This window comes from Microcebus murinus, chromosome 1 (genome assembly GCF_040939455.1).
Source record: "Microcebus murinus isolate Inina chromosome 1, M.murinus_Inina_mat1.0, whole genome shotgun sequence".
Lineage (NCBI taxonomy): Eukaryota > Metazoa > Chordata > Mammalia > Primates > Cheirogaleidae > Microcebus > Microcebus murinus.
In genome coordinates this window covers 158,007,772-158,027,286 of record NC_134104.1, presented here as the reverse complement: position 1 = coordinate 158,027,286, position 19,515 = coordinate 158,007,772, and the positions used below count along the sequence as shown (strand labels likewise).

Below are 19,515 nucleotides of genomic sequence, written 5' to 3'. Positions count from 1 at the left end.
GCTGTTTTTAGTGATCATGTTATTGGTGGTTGGGTTGATCTTGTTACTTTGAAATATTTATGTGTTGTGGGTCAAGCAAATTAATAATTAAATGTATATTTGGGAATTAGGTTTTTTAGCATGATAGAAAGGAAATAGAGCTTAGAAAGATGAGCTTAAGTAAAAGCACTTTCTGAATTTGTATTGGAAGCTTCCTAATGTGATTTATCTTAAGAGGAAGAAGAAAGGGAGGGCAGAAATAGAAAGGGAAGGATGAAGAAGAAAAAGGAGAGCTCTTTTAGTTCTAAATGTTGAAAAGGCTTAGAAATACTAACCCAGTAGCAGTGAGCACTCCCAGCACCCCAATTATCTCTAAATATCATTTTCAGTGAAACAATTTGGGGCTCCTTAGAGAAGTAGCTGATTCCTGGACTTGGGCAGAAAATATACAACATGAGCCTAGAACATCATGTCATGCCAAAAAGAAAAAAAGACATCGATGACTGTTTACTAGTGCATGTCAAAAGGGTTCGGGAACCGACCTGAATAGACTCATTCTGGTTATAGATGGGATAGTTTGAGTGTCAATAAGGACAATATCTGCAGTGGCTCGAAATGTATTATAATTTATGACTTCATAGTGAATTTTTAAAACAGAACCCTTACTGGTCGCCTTTGGAGGATGCCAGGGAACTAACTGATGTTTTTGAAGGCTGGTAAATATGCGGAAATGATAAAGACAGTCAAGCATATGTTTTGCCTTTGTGTGTGTATGTGTGAACTCTACCTCTGGGTAGTCAAATAATTGGTGAAGAAAAGTTTTTCTTCATAGAAGCATTTTGGTTAGTAAATGAAGAAGCAAAGATAGAATATCACCATCTTTAATCCCTAATGAATCAATGCATCTATGTAGTGACCATTAAAAGATGCTAATGTCAGAAAAAGAGAGACAGCCAGACTACATGTGCCTGTTGATGGGAAGCTATAACTCCACTTATGAAGTATTCTTGCCTCCTTACCACTCCTTCCTAAATTTGATGAAGTGTCTGGCTCTAAATACCAATTTATAGAAAAATAGGGAATGATAGAACAATTAGGTTACCATAGGGAGGGAACCAATGAAACCAGACTCTGAAAAACTCTATATAGGACAAAGGCTGAACTCTCAACAAATGTGCTGTAAAAAAAAGAGAGAGAGGAGGGAAGGAAGTAGAAGGAACCTACAAATTAAAAGAAATGTAGGTGATATAGCGACCATTTGCAATGTATGGATCTTACTTGGATTCTTATTTGATCAAACAAATTGAAAAAAACCATTTATGAAATAATTGGGGAAATTTGAACATAGGCTGGATATTTGATATTAAGGAGTTATTGTTAATTTTTTTAAGGTATGATGGTGTTATAGTGGTTATGTAAAAAGTTATATTCTTTTAGAAATATATATGGATGAAATTATATGATATCTGGAATTGGCTTCTAAATGATCCTTGGTGGGGCAGGGGTAGAGTATGTGAGGGTATATAGGCCAGGTGTTGGCAAATTGTTTATTTTATAGGGTTAGATAGTAAATATTTTAGCCTTTACTGGGCATATGATCTCTGTCACAGCTGCTCAACTCTGCCTTTTTGGTGTGAAAAAGCAACAGATAATATGTATATGGGTATGGCCATGTTCCAGTACACTTTGTAAACTTTATTTACAAACATAGACAGCAGGCTGGATTTAGCCCACAGGTTGTAGTTTGCTAGCTCCTGTCCTAGATGACACAGAGTGCTGTCAGGTGACAGTTGTTGAAGCTAGATTACATGAACATTCATTAAACCATTTTCTCTGCTTAATGTATGTTTGAAATTTTCCATAATAAAAATAAAGTAGGCACCTTTTGGATAAAATTATAGTAAAAGGGAGTTGGGCCTATTCTGTTTGTTTTGTATACAACGTTTATTAAACTTAACCAGAAAGTAGCTCTATCTAGGGAATGATTTCTGTTTTGTTTTGTTTTGTCTTTTCAAGCTCTCAAAGAAACAATATGTTGAATTCTTAGATCTTAAAATGACAAATACACCTCTAAGCCATTTCCAATAGTTTCTGTGTGTTCTATGGCTGATGTTATTAGTAATCAGTCATTTATTTCCTCATCTAGGAATCAAGGATAAAGTGTCTGACTGGAATGAGTTTCTACGGCAGACTTTGATGGGAGCATGTAGTCCTCCTGTTCCACTGCTAGAGGGTGTGAGTATTACTGCATGCCAAATCAGTGTGGAAAACCCATCTAATCTTCAAGAAATCTTAAAATTGCTTGCTAAGATTCTTTTACACATTTGGAAAACGAGGCCTTTGGATGCTTTCACTCTGGACCTAAGCAGGGATTGATTCTACTTCAGGGTTGGAGTTTGTAACTTCCATGCCAGTGACTTGAAAAAAACCGCTTTTCTTTTGCTCAGAAGACACTGGACCCACTGTACTCCTACCTTCTTCTAGCAGCCTTTTTAAATTAGTGTAGCTTTTAAGCTTGTTAGTGAATATAGATTTCTTGATTTTGTGAAATGAATTTATTAGTTATGACATTTCTAAGTTATATCTTAGCATTTTCTGTCATACTAGTAAAATTCTTTGTGGCTTATATGAAATGCAATATATGACAATTCCAATTTCTCTACATCCTTGCCAACACTTGTTATCTTTTTTGTGATAGCTATCCTAGTGAATATAAAGTGGTATCTCATTTTGATTTGCATTTCCCTAATGGCTAATGGTATTGACCATAGTTTTTTGTGGTTTTTTTGGGTGCTTATTGGCCATTTATGTATCTTTTTGAAGAAACGTCTTTGCCCATTTTTAAATTGGGTTCTTTGCCTTTTTATACATTCTGGAAACAAGTACAGGTCAGATATGATTTACAAATATTTTTTCCTCTTCTGTGGTTGTCTTTTTATCATTTGCAGCATAAAAGATTTTTATTTTGACATGCTCCAGTTTGTCTGTTTTCTCTTTTGTTGCTTGTGCTTTTGGTATCATATCTAAGAAGGCTTTGCTTAACCCAATGTCAAGAAGATTTACCTCTATATTTTCTTCAAAGAGGTTTATAGGTTTAACCCTTACGTTTATTGCTATGATCCATTCACATTCCCTTTTAAATCTTGATTGGCGAATACTCTATTTCAAGTTGTTATTTATTTATTTATTTATTTATTTATTTATTTTTTTCTTTTCTTTTTTTTTGAGACAGAGTCTCACTTTGTTGCCCAGGCTAGAGTGAGTGCCGTGGCGTCAGCCTAGCTCACAGCAACCTCAAACTCCTGGGCTCAAGCGATCCTTCTGTCTCAGCCTCCCAAGTAGCTGGGACTACAGGCATGCGCCACCATGCCCGGCTAATTTTTTCTATATATATTAGTTGGCCAATTAGTTTCTTTCTATATATAGTAGAGACGGGGTCTCGCTCTTGCCCAGGCTGGTTTCGAACTCCTGACCTCGAGCAATCCGCCCGCCTCGGCCTCCCAGAGAGCTAGGATTACAGGCGTGAGCCACCGCGCCCGGCCTATTTATTTTTTATATTCTGATTCATTTCATTTTACTTAGTCAGGACACAGCACATATTAAACACTCAGTAAAATTTGAAGGAATGAATGAAGTGATGAACAAATGAATTGATAAACTGTCCTGCTCTGCATTGGCCATGTTTCTGCCAGTCTAACTTTGAGCTGTGAATGTATTCCTCCATTTGTTCATATGTTCTTTTGTATAATGTATCTGGATATATAAGTGTCACAGCAGTTCTTTTTTTTTTTTTTGAGACAGAATCTCGCTTTGTTGCCCAGGCTAGAGTGAGTGCCGTGGCGTCAGCCTAGCTCACAGCAACCTCAAACTCCTGGGCTCAAGCAATCCTATTGCCTCAGCCTTCTGAGTAGCTGGGACTACAGGCATGCGCCACCATGCCCGGCTAATTTTTTCTATATATATTAGTTGGCCAATTAATTTCTTTCTATTTTTAGTAGAGACGGGGTCTCACTGTTGCTCAGGCTACTTTCGAACTCCTCACCTTGAGCGATCCACCTGCCTCAGCTTCCCAGAGTGCTAGGATTACAAGGTGGGAGTCATCACGAGACCAACCTGAGCAACAGTGAGACCCCGTCTCTACTAAAAATAGAAAAATTAGCCAGGTGTGGTGGCGTGTACCTGTAATCCCAGCTATTTGGGCGGCTGAGGCAGGAGGATTGCTTAAGCCCAGGAATTTGAGGTGTAGTGAGCTATGGTGACACCACTGTACTCTAGCCTGGGTGACAGAGTGAGACCCTGTCTCAAATAAAAACAGAAGAACATTTTAATGAAATGAGTAAAAAATTAGAAACAATTGAATACCATCAGTAGGTAAGTGGATAAATTATTGCCCATTCATAATATAGAATATCATAAAACACTGTAAAATATGAGGAAGATTTGTATGTGCTGTAGTAGAAAGATACCTACGATGTACTAAGTGAAGAAGAAATTGAAAAAACAGTATACAGTGCTCCCATTTTTCCAAAAATAAGAGAAAGAGGCAGATGGACAGACTGGCAGAGGTGGATATTGACTTGCTTGTGGAAAAAGAGTGTATGCCAAAGTGTTTATCATTGTTCTTTCTTAGAATTGGGCTTATGGGGGACTTTGACTTTTGTCGTGTTGGCATTTTTTCTTTAATGATGATCATACTTGCTTTTATAATCAGAAATAAAGTAATGATATTTTTAAGATTTTTGCTAAATGAAACTAAACCATAGACCTAGAGAAAGATCTATTAGAATAATTTTATCGCATTATTGGTAGATTTTCTTCAAGATAAATATTTTCATATCACCTGGAAATAATACTGTAAGAGATTTGTGTCATAGTAGACAATTCAATGTCACTGGCTTTTGAATGGGTAAAAAATACAAAGACTGGTTTGAGATCATTTAGAACTTGGCTTTTTAAATATATTATGTTTACTTCTCTTATTTAATCATTTAACTTTTTAAACCTACAGCTCCGTAATGGGAGGAATCCTTTAGATCTCATTGCTCCAGGATCGAGACTAGAATGTCAAGCTTTCCGGGACTCTTTAAGCACTTGGATTGTTACTGTAGTAGAAAACATTGGCGGAAGGCTAAAGCTGCGTTATGAAGGACTTGAACATTCTGACAATTTTGAACATTGGTTGTATTACTTGGATCCATTTCTTCATAATGTTGGTTGGGCCACTCAACAGGGATATGAGCTTCAGCCCCCATTAGGTGAAGAGTAATAGAACATTTTTCTTACTACATTACATTATTGTTATGTTAAACATTATATTATTAAACATTACATTATTGTTATCATTAATATCTATTAGACTGAAAAATGTATTATCCTGTATATTATGAAAACCTTCACTAGTTCACCTAATAGAGATGTTACAAAAATGTTTATATGGAGTTGTTAAATTAAGTGCCTATTTTTTTTTTTGATTTTATTGCTTTTATAATTTTCCACTCATATTGCTATACCTTATAGACTTCTGCCCCAACACATACTGAACCCTGACCAAAATAAAATAAAGAAAAAAATTCTCTAGGTAGCGTTTAGATAGGTATACAGCAGATTGGGTTCATAGCAAATTGTTGATTAAAATAAATTCTAATAATATTAAAACTGGAGTTATTATTTAGATCAATTTACACTTATTATTATGTGCCCCAATTTGGGTGTTGTATTATATTGTTTTATGTATTACAGCAAACCTAATGATCTTACTGTAGGTATTTTCACAAAACTTAACTGTCTAGGCTCTGCACAGAGCAGAGAGTACTGAGGTTAAGATGCAAGTTCTTTCAGTGAAGATGGATATAAGTGCGCTTGAACCCTTTCCTCGCTCATCCCAGTGGAAAGTGACTTTTTTTGTTTATTTGAATGCTTTCAGAACAATTAAAAAATGTATAGGTTTTCTCATCATCTAAAGGATGCTGTCTTGTTTTATTAAAGCCATTAGACATCTGAAAAATGAAGCTGAGTGGCAAGAGATTTTGGCCAAAGTGAAAGAGGAGGAAGAAGAGCCATTACCGTCTTACTTATTTGAGGTAAACACAAAACATGTGATAGATAGGTATTGCTCTCCTTACAGCAGAGTAAAACAATTTGGGGAGGTGAACGCATAAAATAACCCCTGCAGTTAGTAAGAGTGCCATGACTTCTGAAGGATGAGAAGGTGTTAAGGCTAGAGTGATGATCATCCTTGTTTTCTTCTAATAATTGCCTTGATTTTCTCCCCAAGTTCTGTTTCAGTAGTTTGAATCTTTTCTGTTATAAAATAAATTTGGGACTACAAGTTTCTACTTCCTGCTTCTGAAATCCGTCATTATGGCTGCCACTGTCCCCTGCACCACTTCTCTCTCCCCTCTGCTTTTCCTGCTTCTCTGTGCTTCTCTGGGCCTCCTGCTTCTCTGTGCTTTGCATGGCGGCGGCAGCCTACACACCAAGGGGAGCCTTCTCCTGCGTACTTTTTACATGGTCATTCCCAAAAGCAAGTTAGTCTTGGTAAAGTTTGACACACTATAGTAAGAAGCAGGATAATTTCAAACACCTTGTTGAAAACTCGGCTTCCAGTGATGATTTCTTGGTGGCAGAGGTGGGATCTCAGATTATGGTGACAAGTTGAACATGGAGCCGAGTGAGAAATACAAGGTGGACAAAGAGAGCTATCCAATCTTCTACCTTTTCCAGGATGGGGACTTTGAAAACCCAGTCCCATATAGTGGGGCAGTTATAGTTTGTGCAATCCAGAACTGGCTAAGAGGGCAAGGGGTCTACCTAGGTATGCCTGGTTGCCTGCCTGCATATGACACCCTGGCTGGGGAGTTCATCAGGGCCTCTGGCATGGAGGCCTGCCAGGTCCTCTTGAAGCAGGGGCGTGGCAACCTCTCAAGTGTGAAGGAGACAGACGAAGTGGGCCGGGTAATACCCAAAGATCATGGGGAAGATCTCAGACCAAGGGGTGGATTTCCCAGCATCAGAGATGACCGGGATCACCAAACTGATAGAGAAGAACATGATGAGTGACAGGAAGAAGGAGAAACTCCAGAAGAGTGTAAACATCCTGACTACCTTCCAGAAGAAAGGGGCCAAGAAGGAGGAGCTGTCAAAAGGCGCATTAGAGTTTTCCAGGGTTTGGTGGGGGTGGAGAGGGAAGACTTAACCTGCTGACTGTGAGACCCTTGTAGAATATAAGGGGGTGGTGGAAAAAGTGGTACTGTACCAGAATTCTGAGCCCTGAGTTTGCCTGGACATTGATGTTGATGTGACCATTCCTGGGACATCCCTATACCCAGTCTGGGGAGAGCTGGAGCACTCACAGAGTGCCTCTCAGAAGGTGCTATAAAGAGAAGTGTACTACCCAAATCCTTGACAGGTGTAATTCTGATCCAGTTAAAGTTTCCGTGTTTTGGTTAAGTGGTCCTGAAGCCATCCGGTTTTCTTTTCCAAATTATACTTTGGCCTATGGATATGAATATTAATTAGTTAATTAATTAATTTGTTTTTTCCTCCAGATAATCCCACATTGTATTCCAAATGCAGAGAATAGGAGTACTTTCTGTGTTTTTGTTTTTACCCAGAAAGTTTTTTTCTGTGAAAAAAATTATAGGATTTACCAGAAGCTGGACAGTTCTATTTTAATCAATTAGAGTAGTATTCAACTACATATAAGTATAAAATGAATGCAAAAATACTATGTTTTTATCTCTATTCATGTTTGCATTATAGGACAAACAAGTTATTGGCAATCATATGTTTGCTGTAAATATGAAATTAGAAGCGGTGGACCCCTGGTCTCCTTTTGGGATCTCTCCTGCTACAATCGTTAAGGTAAAATGAACATAACTCTGTTGGTAAGCATCTTTGTTAGGGTGACTGGTTTAGAAAATTGGCGATGTTTTGATCGTCAGACTCTACTGATCTAACCCATTTTTCCTCTTAAGCTGTGAGGCTAGAATTACTTCTGTATTTGTATTGCCCAGTTCTCTGTGGCACCATTCCTTCTTCAGAGCTTGGTAGTCCTAGCCAAAGCAGACAAGGGCCTGGGCACTGGAGTAGTGGGGGACATGTTCTTTGGAGCAGGCCTAGGAGTATATAGGGGAAGGAGATTTAACTGGCAGGTAGGCCACAGTATCTGTAAAGTTTGAGGCAGGTAGTATCATTAGTGTCCAAACAGGTGCACAGCTCAGCTCATTGAGATGAGAAGATGCCTGAGGATCAGGCAATTAGTGTGACAAGATCTGGTAGTAGGATGGTTCCAACTATGTGCTTCAGATTCAGATTTTAATCTTTTCAAAGACTGACCAAAGTAAGGCTCAGGGTGCAGTGGCTCACACCTGGGAGGCTGAGGCATGAGGATCGCTCAAGGTCAGAAGTTTGAGCAAGACCAGCCTGACCAAGAGCAAGACCCTATCTCTACCAAAAATAGAAAAAATTAGCTGGGTGTGGTGGTACGCGCCTATAGTACCAGCTACCCAGGAGGCTGAGGCAGGAGGATTGCTTGAGCCCAGGAGTTTGAGGTTGCTGTGAGCTATGTGATACCACTGCACTCTACCCAGAGTGATAGAGCGAGATTCTGTTTGTCTCTAAAAAAAAAAAAAAATAAGGCTCTTGTTGGGGTAACAGTAAGAATTGAGCTGGTTATCAAAGCCTAGTTACTCAGTCACTCCAACCGAGGCATTAGGGAGTAGGTTTCAGTTTAGGACTGCAGCAGAAATAGAACCAAAGTTGAAAGTAGAACCCCGAATTGACTGTGACTATAGGAATGAATAGTCACTTGGATGCTGAATCATCTAACCTGTTAAGATTTAAATTTTTCCTGTCTTGGAAGAATTTTCTCAGAGAAAGGGATTCTGAACCTGCAAGTGAGGTCAGAAGGCCCTATCTGGAGTATGAAGGGATGTGGGATAGTAAGAAGTCAGGAGATTTAAAAAAATTCTCTCTTTGGCATTTGGAACTGGGCTAGCTAGGATCTGAAAACTAATACATACTGGTGTAGTTGACTCCTCACTAAACTTTAACTAAATTTTGTTTGGAGACCAACTACTTGGGTTTGAATCCAGGTTCTGCTTTTTCCTGGCTTTGAAGCCTAGGACAAGTTTTTAAATTTTGTTTAAACTCATTTTCCTTATCTGCAAAATGGAGTTGGTAATGGTTGTTAGGTTGTTAGGAAGATTAAAATTGAATTGATACACGAAAGCATTTAATTAAAATAGTAATCATATGTTTATATATTATCAGTGGTTCCCAACCTTTTTGGCACCAGGGACTGGTTTCATGAAAGAAAATTTTTCCACCCTGGGGTGGGGTGGGGGGAGCTCAAGGCGTGATGCTAGCAGTGAGGAGCGGCTGTAAATACAGATGAAGCTTCAAAGCTTTGCTTGCCTGCTGCTCACCTCCTGCTATGTGCCATCCCCTACCCGTTTCCTAAGTTTCATGGAAGATAATTTTTCCACAAACAAGCAGTGCAGGGGGTAGGGGGGCGACAGAACTCTGTGGCCTGGTCCCTAACAGACCACAGCCCAGTACCAATCCATAGCCCAGGGGTTGGGGACTGCACTACTATATGACACAGAGCTAGCATTTATTGAGTGTTTAGTATTATTAATACTTTGTAACTATGAACTTTTGTAACATTTGGCTGTGCCAAGGGAAAAACATATATACATATACACACGTACTCGGTGTTCGTGTACATACATATGAGACCGTTTGTTTTATCTGTTAATTGCACACACAGGTGTTTGATGAGAAGTACTTTCTGGTGGAAATGGACGACTTGCGGCCTGAGGAGCACGTGCGGCGATCCTTTGTATGCCATGCCGACAGTCCTGGCATCTTCCCTGTGCAGTGGAGTCTAAAGAATGGCCTACATATCAGTCCCCCTCCAGGTGTGCATTCACTGTTTTCTGAGTTGTTACTGGAGAGCTTTTCCTTGAGATAAGATGTGTCAGATGGCATTGCCTTGTCCCTCTCATGCTCTAGCCTGTCCCTGACATTTTAGGGGCCTGAGACAAGTATAAATGAATTCTATATATTTACATATTCAAAAGTTATAAAATCAAGCTAAAAAACTGTTAGTTAATGAGAGTATGTTCTGTCCTTGTACCTTGATACAGATATCTTCATAACCACTTGGAAGACCAGGTTCCAGCCAGGGTTCTGTGCTGGCTCCTTAGTCCATCCCATCTTATATCTGTGAGGAAGTCACAGGGAGATGGGCCAGGATGCACAGTAAGCATTGGGAGCTGGCTGTGAAAAAAGGCCATAGGGCCAAGGCTAGAAGGAAGATTATTGATAATTCTAGGCGTCTGGGCTTTCTCATGGAAGATAACTCTTCAGAGGGAAGTTTGTGGTCAAGAGAAGGACTCAGAGAGCCCATAGGTAGGAAAAATAGCAGATCATTTTCCTGGCATTTGCAACTTTGCAAAATATAGGTCTTTGACCCTTTCTTTAATCAAGACTCTTAACTATGACATAGTTGAGCTTGACTGAAATTTTTAATATTTTTAAATTTAGAGTATCTGGAAAATGTCAGATGTTTATGATTTTTTATATTTGGAAATCAGATTATTTGATTGATAGTTTATATGTACTTTATTAGTAGGCTTTCTAAATGGTGACTGCTGGAACACTGGGCTGGAAGTATTCTTTGGTGTTAACAAGGGTCATACTCAGAACCTTTTGTCCTCCATTCAATCATCATTCATCCAATAAACATTTATGGAATGTTTGCTGTGAGCCTAGCATGAGCTTGTCACTGGGGAGACAAAAATGAATACTACCCAGTCCCTTCAAGGGGCAAATAGGGGAAAATACTAACAGAACTTCCCAGGTTCTCCTGTTAGTGAACAAAGTATAGGAGTACCTAGTTGGAGAGTGTGTGAGGAACATGCACAGAAGGAAGTTCTTGGTTTCCAGGAAGGCTCTGGACATCCCAAGTTCTTTATCTTTCTTTCCATCTTTAAGTGAAAAGGAAGAAACAATTGTTAAAGATATCAGAGCTGTCGGCATTGTTACAGACAGGTCAGCTATCTTTGTAAATAGAAGCAAAGTAGTAGATTATGAAATTGAAAATGGCAGAAAATGTACTGTCAGGAATTGAGGTGGAGGCAGAGGGAGAACATGGTGCCAGTCTCATGTGGGCAGGGAAGGTGACTGCAGGGGCTGTTTGGCTATGGGAGGACATCGTCTTGAGCAGCCTGCTTTGTTGCCTGTGAGACATTACATTACGCTCTGTGGAGGCTGAGAGCAACTCAGACACTGACGACATTTGGCCTCTCTGAGTTCCTTGCATGCACATGGTGCTGAATTAAGGCAGCAGATTGGAGATGCTTCCATCAAGATCCTTGGTAGACTTAAGTAGGGAGTTAAGCTCAACATTTTTTTCTGAAATGGATTCATGATTCCAGTTATAAAAGCTTTGATTCTATATAGTAGTACATGAATCTGAAAACAATGCTGACAGCATTTTATCAGTAGTAGCTAAGACATTAAGGAAATAGCTTTATCAAAGAAGTCTTTGTTGATTAACTAGTAGTATTTGCCATCACTTTTCCTCAGAGCCTAAGTCCTAATAGAATCGATAATAAGACAGGATTTATATGTATACTGATCAAATCTAGTCATAACTATTTTAAATTCTTTTGGCAAATTGCCAGCAACTAATCATATAAAATATTGCTCAAAATAAATGATTTGTTTGAAATTTAAAAGTTTAAAAATTTATCCAGAGAATTTCATTGTATTGTTATAGCTTGACCAGAGTTGCTCTCTTTTTTTTTTTTTTTTTTTTTTTGAGACAGAGTCTCGCTTTCTTGCCTAGGCTAGAGTGAGTGCCATGGCGTCAGCCTAGCTCACAGCAACCTCAAACTCCTGGGCTCAAGTAATCCTACTGCCTCAGCCTCCCAAGTTGCTGGGACTACAGGCACGAGCCACCATGCCCGGCTAATTTTTTATATATATATATTAGTTGGCCAATTAATTTCTTTCTATTTTTATAGTAGAGACGGGGTCTCGCTCAGGCTGGTTTTGAACTCCTGACCTTGAGCAATCCGCCCGCCTCGGCCTCTCAGAGTGCTAGGATTACAAGCGTGAGCCACCGCGCCCGGCCAAGAGTTGCTCTCTTTTATAAAACTAACAATGCTTTGAATTTATAGAGTGCTTTCCGCCCTCTCTAACATTATCCAAGTCCTCAAATTAGCATTGGAAGTTGTGGGTGGACCCCTGGCAGAGTGGTAAAGCCAGGCAAGTAGGTATAGTGTGAATTGTTGTTCTTTTATCCTCACCTAGGCTACCCAAGCCAGGACTTTGACTGGGCTGACTACCTCAAACAGTGTGGTGCTGAAGCTGCTCCCCAGAGGTGCTTTCCTTCGGTGAGAACCCCTTGCAGCCTTTGTGGCCACTGCTTCAGGGCTGCCGTCACTGCTGTGCTTCTCTTGCTTGTTACGATTATCACTAAGAAAGGAATCATCTCACTCAACCCAGATGAGCACCTTGGTGATTCTAATAAAATGTTCCAAAGAAAAATATGCTTACTACAGAAGTTAATCATTTAGTTTGCTAGTTAAGTTAGTTTTGTAAGTTTATCAGTTTAATTGTTCTTAGTAGTTGAAATCATATGAATTTGAAATTTTATTTCATAATTATTTTTGATGGTTTAATGTGGAAAAATGTTGAAAATATTAAGTGGAGAAAAATTATTAAGCTTATTTAAAAATACTTCTATCCAAGTAATACATGCATATGATTTAAAGGGCCAAATAGCAGTAAATGGTTGAGAAAGTAAAACAGCAGTCCCTACCCTACCCCTTTCCACAGTCTCCTTTCCCAGAAGTAACCACCTCCTATTCTTCTCACTGTAATTCCAGCATTGTCCTTTTTTTTTTTTTTTTTTTTTTGAGACAGAGTCGCTTTGTTGCCCAGTCTAGAGTGCCGTGGTGTCAGCCTAGCTCACAGCAACCTCAAACTCCTGGGCTCAAGCAATCATCCTGCCTCAGCCTCCCGAGTAGCTGGAACTACAGGCATGCGCCACCACGCCCAGCTAATTTTATTTATATATATATATATACACATATATATATATATTAGTTGACCAATTAATTTCTTTCTATTTATAGTAGAGACAGGGTCTCGCTCTTGCTCAGGCTGGTTTTGAACTCTTGACCTTGAGCAATCCTCCCGCCTTGGCCTCCCAGAGAGCTAGGATTACAAGCGTGAGCCACCGTGCCCAGCCTCATTTTCAAAATAATAAGGTGCTATCTTTTGAGTCGTTAATTTTGGACATGTTTCTTAGTTCTGTATTATGGTCAATGAGCATTTAGGTATTTTACATTACCTTTCTCCTCCGTCTTACCTACTTCTTTCTTTAGAGTTATATTATAATTTTTGGTTAAATCTCAATTGAATTTTTACATTATATGCATTCAAATATTCACAGCTGAGCACTGCAGTATTTTATGATTGTTTCCTTTTTTTATTTACCTTGTTTTTCATTTGCTTAATTTCTTTGTTTCTATTGCTAGCTCTTTCCACACCTCCCAGTAGCATCTCATTACTATCTCCATAGAAGCAGTGATACCAACAAATCTGTCATTCCTAACATTTTTCTTAGAGGCAGCCTTCATAGCAGCCTCCACTCTCTCTCCCTGGATGGGTTGCTCTCTAGGCTCACCATGTAGTTGTAATCATGGAATTGCCCTTCAGTGTCACCCAAGGAATTGCTCTCTCCCCTTTCTCATGATTTGAGGCCACCTGTTTTATATGTCTCCGGGCCACCTCTTTCTTGATTTACTTCCTTGTTTTGGTAGAGCCCATTTCTCAGGAGCTTTCTGTAACAGAGTGTAAGGGAGGTAAATTTTTGTAGACACTGTGTATTTGAAAATGCCTTCATTCTACTAACTTAATTCATAGTTTGGCTCAATATGGAATTTTAGTTTGGAAATTATTTTACTTCAGAGTATTGAAAACATTGCTCAGTTGTTTTCTAACTTCTAGTGTTGCTGTCGAGAAGTTAGTTGAAAGCCATTCTTATTCTTGATCTTTTGTAGATGACCAATGCTGATCTTTTGTAGATGATCTTCCTCCCAGGAAGATTATAGAATCATTTTGTCACCAATTTTCATAGTGATGAGCCTTGATGTGGGCCTGTTTTCATCCATTGTGCTGGGTTCTCATTGGGCACTTTCTCTGTGAGAATCTCAGACAGACCCTCATGCCTGTCTGTCCTGGGAAATTTTCTTGAACACTTCTTTGATTTCCTTCCTTCCATTTTCTCTCTTCTCTTTCTGGAATTTCTTTTATTTTGATGTTGGCCCTCTGACTCAAACCTCTACTTTTCTTACCTTTTTGTCTCTTGTTTTCTCTTTCTTTGTCTTTTTTGCTTTGTTTTCTGGAAGATTTCCTAAATTTTCTTTTTCAACTTTTCTTTTGAATTTTTAGTTTTTGATACCATGTTTTTTATTTTTTGGAATTATATTTCTTCTTTGAATGGTTCTTTATTCTTTCTGCTCTAAGGATGCAATGGTTTTCCTTACCTCTCAGAAGGATATTAAATAACACCCTCACCCCATCCAACCCCTGAGGTTTTCTTCTTAACATAATCTCTGCTTTCTATAAGTTGCTTGTTTTATCTGTTTTGGTCTCTGGCTTTCATCTCCTTAGATATCTGGTAATTCTTGGTTGTTGCTTATATTTAAGAATGGGGGACTAAAAAAGCTGATTGAAAACTCTAGGGGCCGAGCGTGGTGGTACACGCCTCTAATTCTAGCACTCTAGGAGGCTGAGGCGGGTGGATCGCTCAAGGTCAGGAATTCGAGACCAGCCTGAGCAAGAGCAAGACCCTGTCTCTACTAAAAATAGAAATTAATTGGGCAACTAAACATATATATAGAAAAAATTAGCCGGGCATGGTGACGCATGCCTGTAGTCACAGCTACTTGGAAGGCTGAGGCAGAAGGACTGCTTGAGCCCAGGAGTTTGAGGTTGCTGTGAGCTAGGCTGACGCCATGGCACTCACTCTAACCTGGGCAACAGAGTGAGACTCTGTCTCAAAAATAAATAAATAAATAGAAAGAAAGAAAACTCTAAACATGTGGATGGAGTTTGTCAACCTTAAACTTTCCTATGGGTGAGATCTGGCTGACCATTTGTTGAAGAAACCTAACTCCAGATTTTTATGTGTTTCTTCTTAGGGTTGTCATATTATCATAAAAGGTCTCTTCTAGTCCTCTGCTTGATAGTAGAGGCAAGGGCTGGGCCTTTCAGCATTCCATATGCTAATTCCTGTTTTGGGCACCACATGCATGCCCTCAGCAGTTGCTTGTGTCCTACCCAGGGATCTTATGTCTTACACTGTCTAGAGGGTAAATCTCTTTGGGGGAGAAAAAGGGACAGTTGCCCTGTGATGTAGAGTGGAGGAGTCAGTGGTCTAACCTAAATGCTTCTTGAATGTTTTCAGCAAATCCTTGTTTTAAATATTTCTCCTCCACTTCAATTGCCTAGTACCTGTTTTTGCCAGTTCTTAGCTCTCTTTACTGTACCTTTCATTAATATGCGAACTTAGTTTTTACACCCTATTCTAATTTCAGTTCATATAATGTTGTTTCCTCTCCTGATATATGCATCCTGTTAAGAGTTGTCCTTAAAAACAAAAACAATTTTAGTTTTAGTTGGTTGTCAGAAAACAATGAAATGCAGATGTTCACTTGTCCATTTTGACCCCAAAGCTACAAATTTTTCTATTTTAAATGACTCTTTCCTCCTTTCATAAGCATTCTTTATCCTGACTGCCTTTTATGAAACACATATAGTTATGAACCAGGCAGCTTATTGTACAGGCCCTTTATGAGAGAGGAAGTGAACCAACAGTTGTTGAGAGCCACGTGGTTCAGGACACAGAACCTTATATATATCATTTCATTGATACTTTGTAGTAACCCAGCAAGATAGGTGTCCTCAACTTCATCTGACAGGTGAAGAACTGAGGCAAAAAAGTTCCATAGCTTGGGCAAGGTCATACAGCTATCAGTAATGCAGGACTATCTGACCTGAAGGACCATACTGCCTATAACACTAAGAAGGGCACACATTTTCCCTTTGCTTCATTAAGAGCAAAAGAGTACAAAATAAATTTGTAGCTTTTAAAGTAAACCTAGAGGGATTAAGTACTACTTGAAAAAGGTCTTCTGAAAGCTGAACACATTGAGTTAATACTGAGTGTTAGTCCAGTAAATGTATTTGAGTCATTCGTTTTCTAGTCCATTTCTGAGCATGAATTTAAGGAAAACATGAAGCTTGAGGCGGTGAACCCTGTTCTCCCTGAAGAAGTGTGTGTTGCCACCATCACTGCAGTGAGAGGCTCCTACCTGTGGCTCCAGCTGGAGGGTAAGTGCCAGCACTCCTAAGAAGCCTTCCTATGGCTACTCTTCTTTGCTCTTCCTGTTTACTCTTGTACCTGCAGTGTGGCTTAAACTTAATGGATTACTTAAATAGGGATCCTATCCAGAGACTTCTAATTTGTAATACAGGATTCTAAGCTAAAAATTTATTTTCTCTCCCTGGCTCTGAAAAATTTCAAGTTTTAGGAAATGAATGTGAATAAAAATCCTTTACTACAGAGTCCCCCATTTTCAGGAAGAAGAAAGGATAAATCAAATAGCATGTATTTTGATGTGACCAAAATAGGCAAGTGTGAGCATTAACACCTAGTTTATTTTTTATTTTTTTTTGAGACAGAGTCTCACTTTGTTGCCCATGCTCTAGTGAGTGCCGTGGCGTCAGCCTAGCTCACAGCAACCTCAAACTCCTGGGCTCAAGCGATCCTCCTGCCTTAGCCTCCCGAGTAGCTGGGACTACAGGCATGCGTCATCATGCTCGGCTGATTTTTTCTATATATATTAGTTGGCCAATTAATTCTTTGTATTTTTAGTAGAGATGGGGTCTTGCTCTTGCTCAGGCTGGTTTTGAACTCCTAACCTTGAGCAATCCGCCTGCCTTGGCCTCCCAGAGTGCTAGGATTACAGGCATGAGCCACTGCGCCTGGCCAACACCTAGTTTATTGAAGAGATAGTATATTAGTTGCCCCAGCTCAATAGAACAAAGAAGTATATAAAGTTAAAATGACATATTCAACTAAAAGTAATATTCAGTGATTGGACAGGTTTCAGGATGGAAGGCACCATGTGAGTACTCAGTGCCACAGTTACTATGTGTGGCCTGGGTTTCTTTTTTATCCTGCTGCCAAATGGTCAGAGTCTGAGAAGAGTCTGATTCTGTTTCTGATTTGTAGAATTAGCATTTAACACATATTTCAAGGACAACACTGAATGTAAAAGTTTATGCAGCCCCTGCTGAGCAACTTGCCAGATCACTTCCTGATTTGAATTAACTGTTCTACTTTCTGGCTTATTCCTGGAGTAACAAAAGTATTGTTCTTATTGAGTAGAACTGTCACTTTTGTCTTTTGGTTTCCAGTTATTTCAAGCAAGTGACTATAATATTTATTAACCATTTGAATAATACCAGTGGTAGTTCCAGTTGCTTATTTGCTGTTCCCTAGGTAAAGGTCACCTTGTATATTCACCTGTACCCATTTTGGTCCTTACGCAGCATACATTGGGGACAGTTTACTTTTCTTCCTAACATTTATCATACATGAAAAAGTATAACTTCCATGTAAAAGATACTTGCTCAAGGGACTTGTGTATGTATTACTGCAAGAGTAGAACCTTGTCTAGAAAGTTGTTTATGAAGAAGGTTATTTAATAGTCTAAAAAAAAATTTTTTTTTAATCCTGAACAGGTTCTAAGAAGCCTATACCTGAATGCATTGTGAGTGTGGAATCCATGGATATATTTCCTTTGGGCTGGTGTGAAACCAATGGCCACCCCCTCAGCACTCCTCGCCGAGCACGAGGTATCTGTCTATTAGAGGATTTATTGGGTGGCTGCTACCAATTAGGATGAATCTGGACATTTCAGAGAAGAACAAAATGATATGCTAGTTATTTGTTCCTGCATAAGAAATGATTTATTGTTGTAAACATTTAATATCATATAGTTTTTATGGGTTAGGAATCTGAGTACAACTTGGGTGGGTCCTCTAGATCCAGGTTTCTCACAGGCTATGATCAAGGTGTCAACCAGGGTTGTAGTCATCTCAAGGCCCAACTAGGGGAGGATCTGCTCCCAGGTTTATTCAGATGATTATTGTCAGGTGTCTTAGTCCATTCTAGCTACTATACCAAAATACCACAGAATGGGTTATTTACAAATATAGAAATTTATTTCTCACAGTTCTGGAGGCTGGGAAGTCTAAGATGAAGACATTAGCAGATTCAGTGTCTGGTGAGGGTGCATTGCCTGGTTCATAGATGGTCCCTTCTTGCTATGTCCTCAGATGCTGGAAAGACTACTAGGTCTCTGGTGTCTCTTTTATAAGAACACTAATCTGAATCATGAGAGTAGAGCACCATCCAAAGACCCCACCTCCTAATACCAACACATTGGTGATTGGGTTTCATTATGAATTTTAGGGGGCACAAACATTCATACCATAATAGCAAAAATTATCTCCTTGTGGGCTGTTGGACTGAGGACCTGAGCTCCTTGCTGGATGTTGGCTGGTGGCTTTCCTTAGTTCCTTGCAATGTGGGCCTCTCTGTAGGGCAGCTTATAGCATGGCAACTTGTTTCCATCAGAATGAAGAAGCAAAAGAGGTTCAGCAAGATGGAAGCCAGAGTCTTTCTGCAACCTAATCTTGGAAGTGACATCACACCTCCTCTCTCCTTCCCTCTCTCCCCCCTTTTAAACAGCTTATTGAGATATAATTTATATACCATGAAATTCACTCCTTTAAAGTATACAATTCAGTGGTTTTAGTATAGTCGCAAAGTTGTGTAACTATCACTATAGTCAATTTGAGAACATTTTCATCCTTCCAGAAAGAAACCCCCATAAGCTGTTAGCAGTATATGGATGTATGTTTTCATTTCCCTTGGGTGTATCCTCAGGAGTGGGAATTGCAAGTCATATGGTAAAAAAATCATTGACAAATCCAGTGTCAGGAAGATTTTTCTCCTATGTTTTTCTGTAAGAGTTTTATAGTTTTAGTTCTTATGGTTAGATCTTTGATCAATTTTGAGTTAATTTTTATATATGATATATCGTAAGGGTCCAACTTCACTCATGTGGATATCCAGTTTTCCCAGCACCATTTGTAATGGGCTTGGCACCCATGGCAAGTCAGTTTTTCTTTTGAATATCTATTTTTGCTTAGAAAATATTCATAGGAGTTGATTAACACAGGGAGCCTTGAAAATGTTTTTGCTCTTTGTCTAAAGACTTCTACCCAGAAAATGTGCCTTAGTCTAGATATTTAATTTATAGTACTTGCTAGTTATACATACATAAAATCAAGTTTTACATATGCTAGTGTAATCTTAATACATATATAAATTTTCTTTTGTCTTTTTATTTTCCCTGGTATTTATATTTTTATTTTCTT

The 19,515-nt window shown here is 39.0% G+C and overlaps 1 protein-coding gene and 1 pseudogene across 5 annotated transcripts in view; both read left to right on the top strand.

The window, feature by feature from the left end:
* The window catches only part of SFMBT1 (Scm like with four mbt domains 1), a 165,745-nt gene that overhangs the window by 123,319 nt on the left and 22,911 nt on the right, over positions 1 to 19,515 (top strand). For all 5 annotated transcript variants that reach the window (XM_076008480.1, XM_012771581.3, XM_076008476.1 and 2 more), the window contains 8 exons: positions 2,126 to 2,214; positions 4,988 to 5,234; positions 5,965 to 6,059; positions 7,741 to 7,842; positions 9,752 to 9,902; positions 12,304 to 12,386; positions 16,269 to 16,395; positions 17,812 to 17,925. In XM_076008480.1, the coding sequence (XP_075864595.1) occupies positions 2,126 to 2,214; positions 4,988 to 5,234; positions 5,965 to 6,059; positions 7,741 to 7,842; positions 9,752 to 9,902; positions 12,304 to 12,386; positions 16,269 to 16,395; positions 17,812 to 17,925 (1,008 nt within the window). The remainder of the gene's footprint in view (positions 1 to 2,125; positions 2,215 to 4,987; positions 5,235 to 5,964; positions 6,060 to 7,740; positions 7,843 to 9,751; positions 9,903 to 12,303; positions 12,387 to 16,268; positions 16,396 to 17,811; positions 17,926 to 19,515) is intronic.
* On the top strand, positions 6,071 to 7,716 carry LOC105875065 (endoplasmic reticulum resident protein 29 pseudogene; annotated as a pseudogene).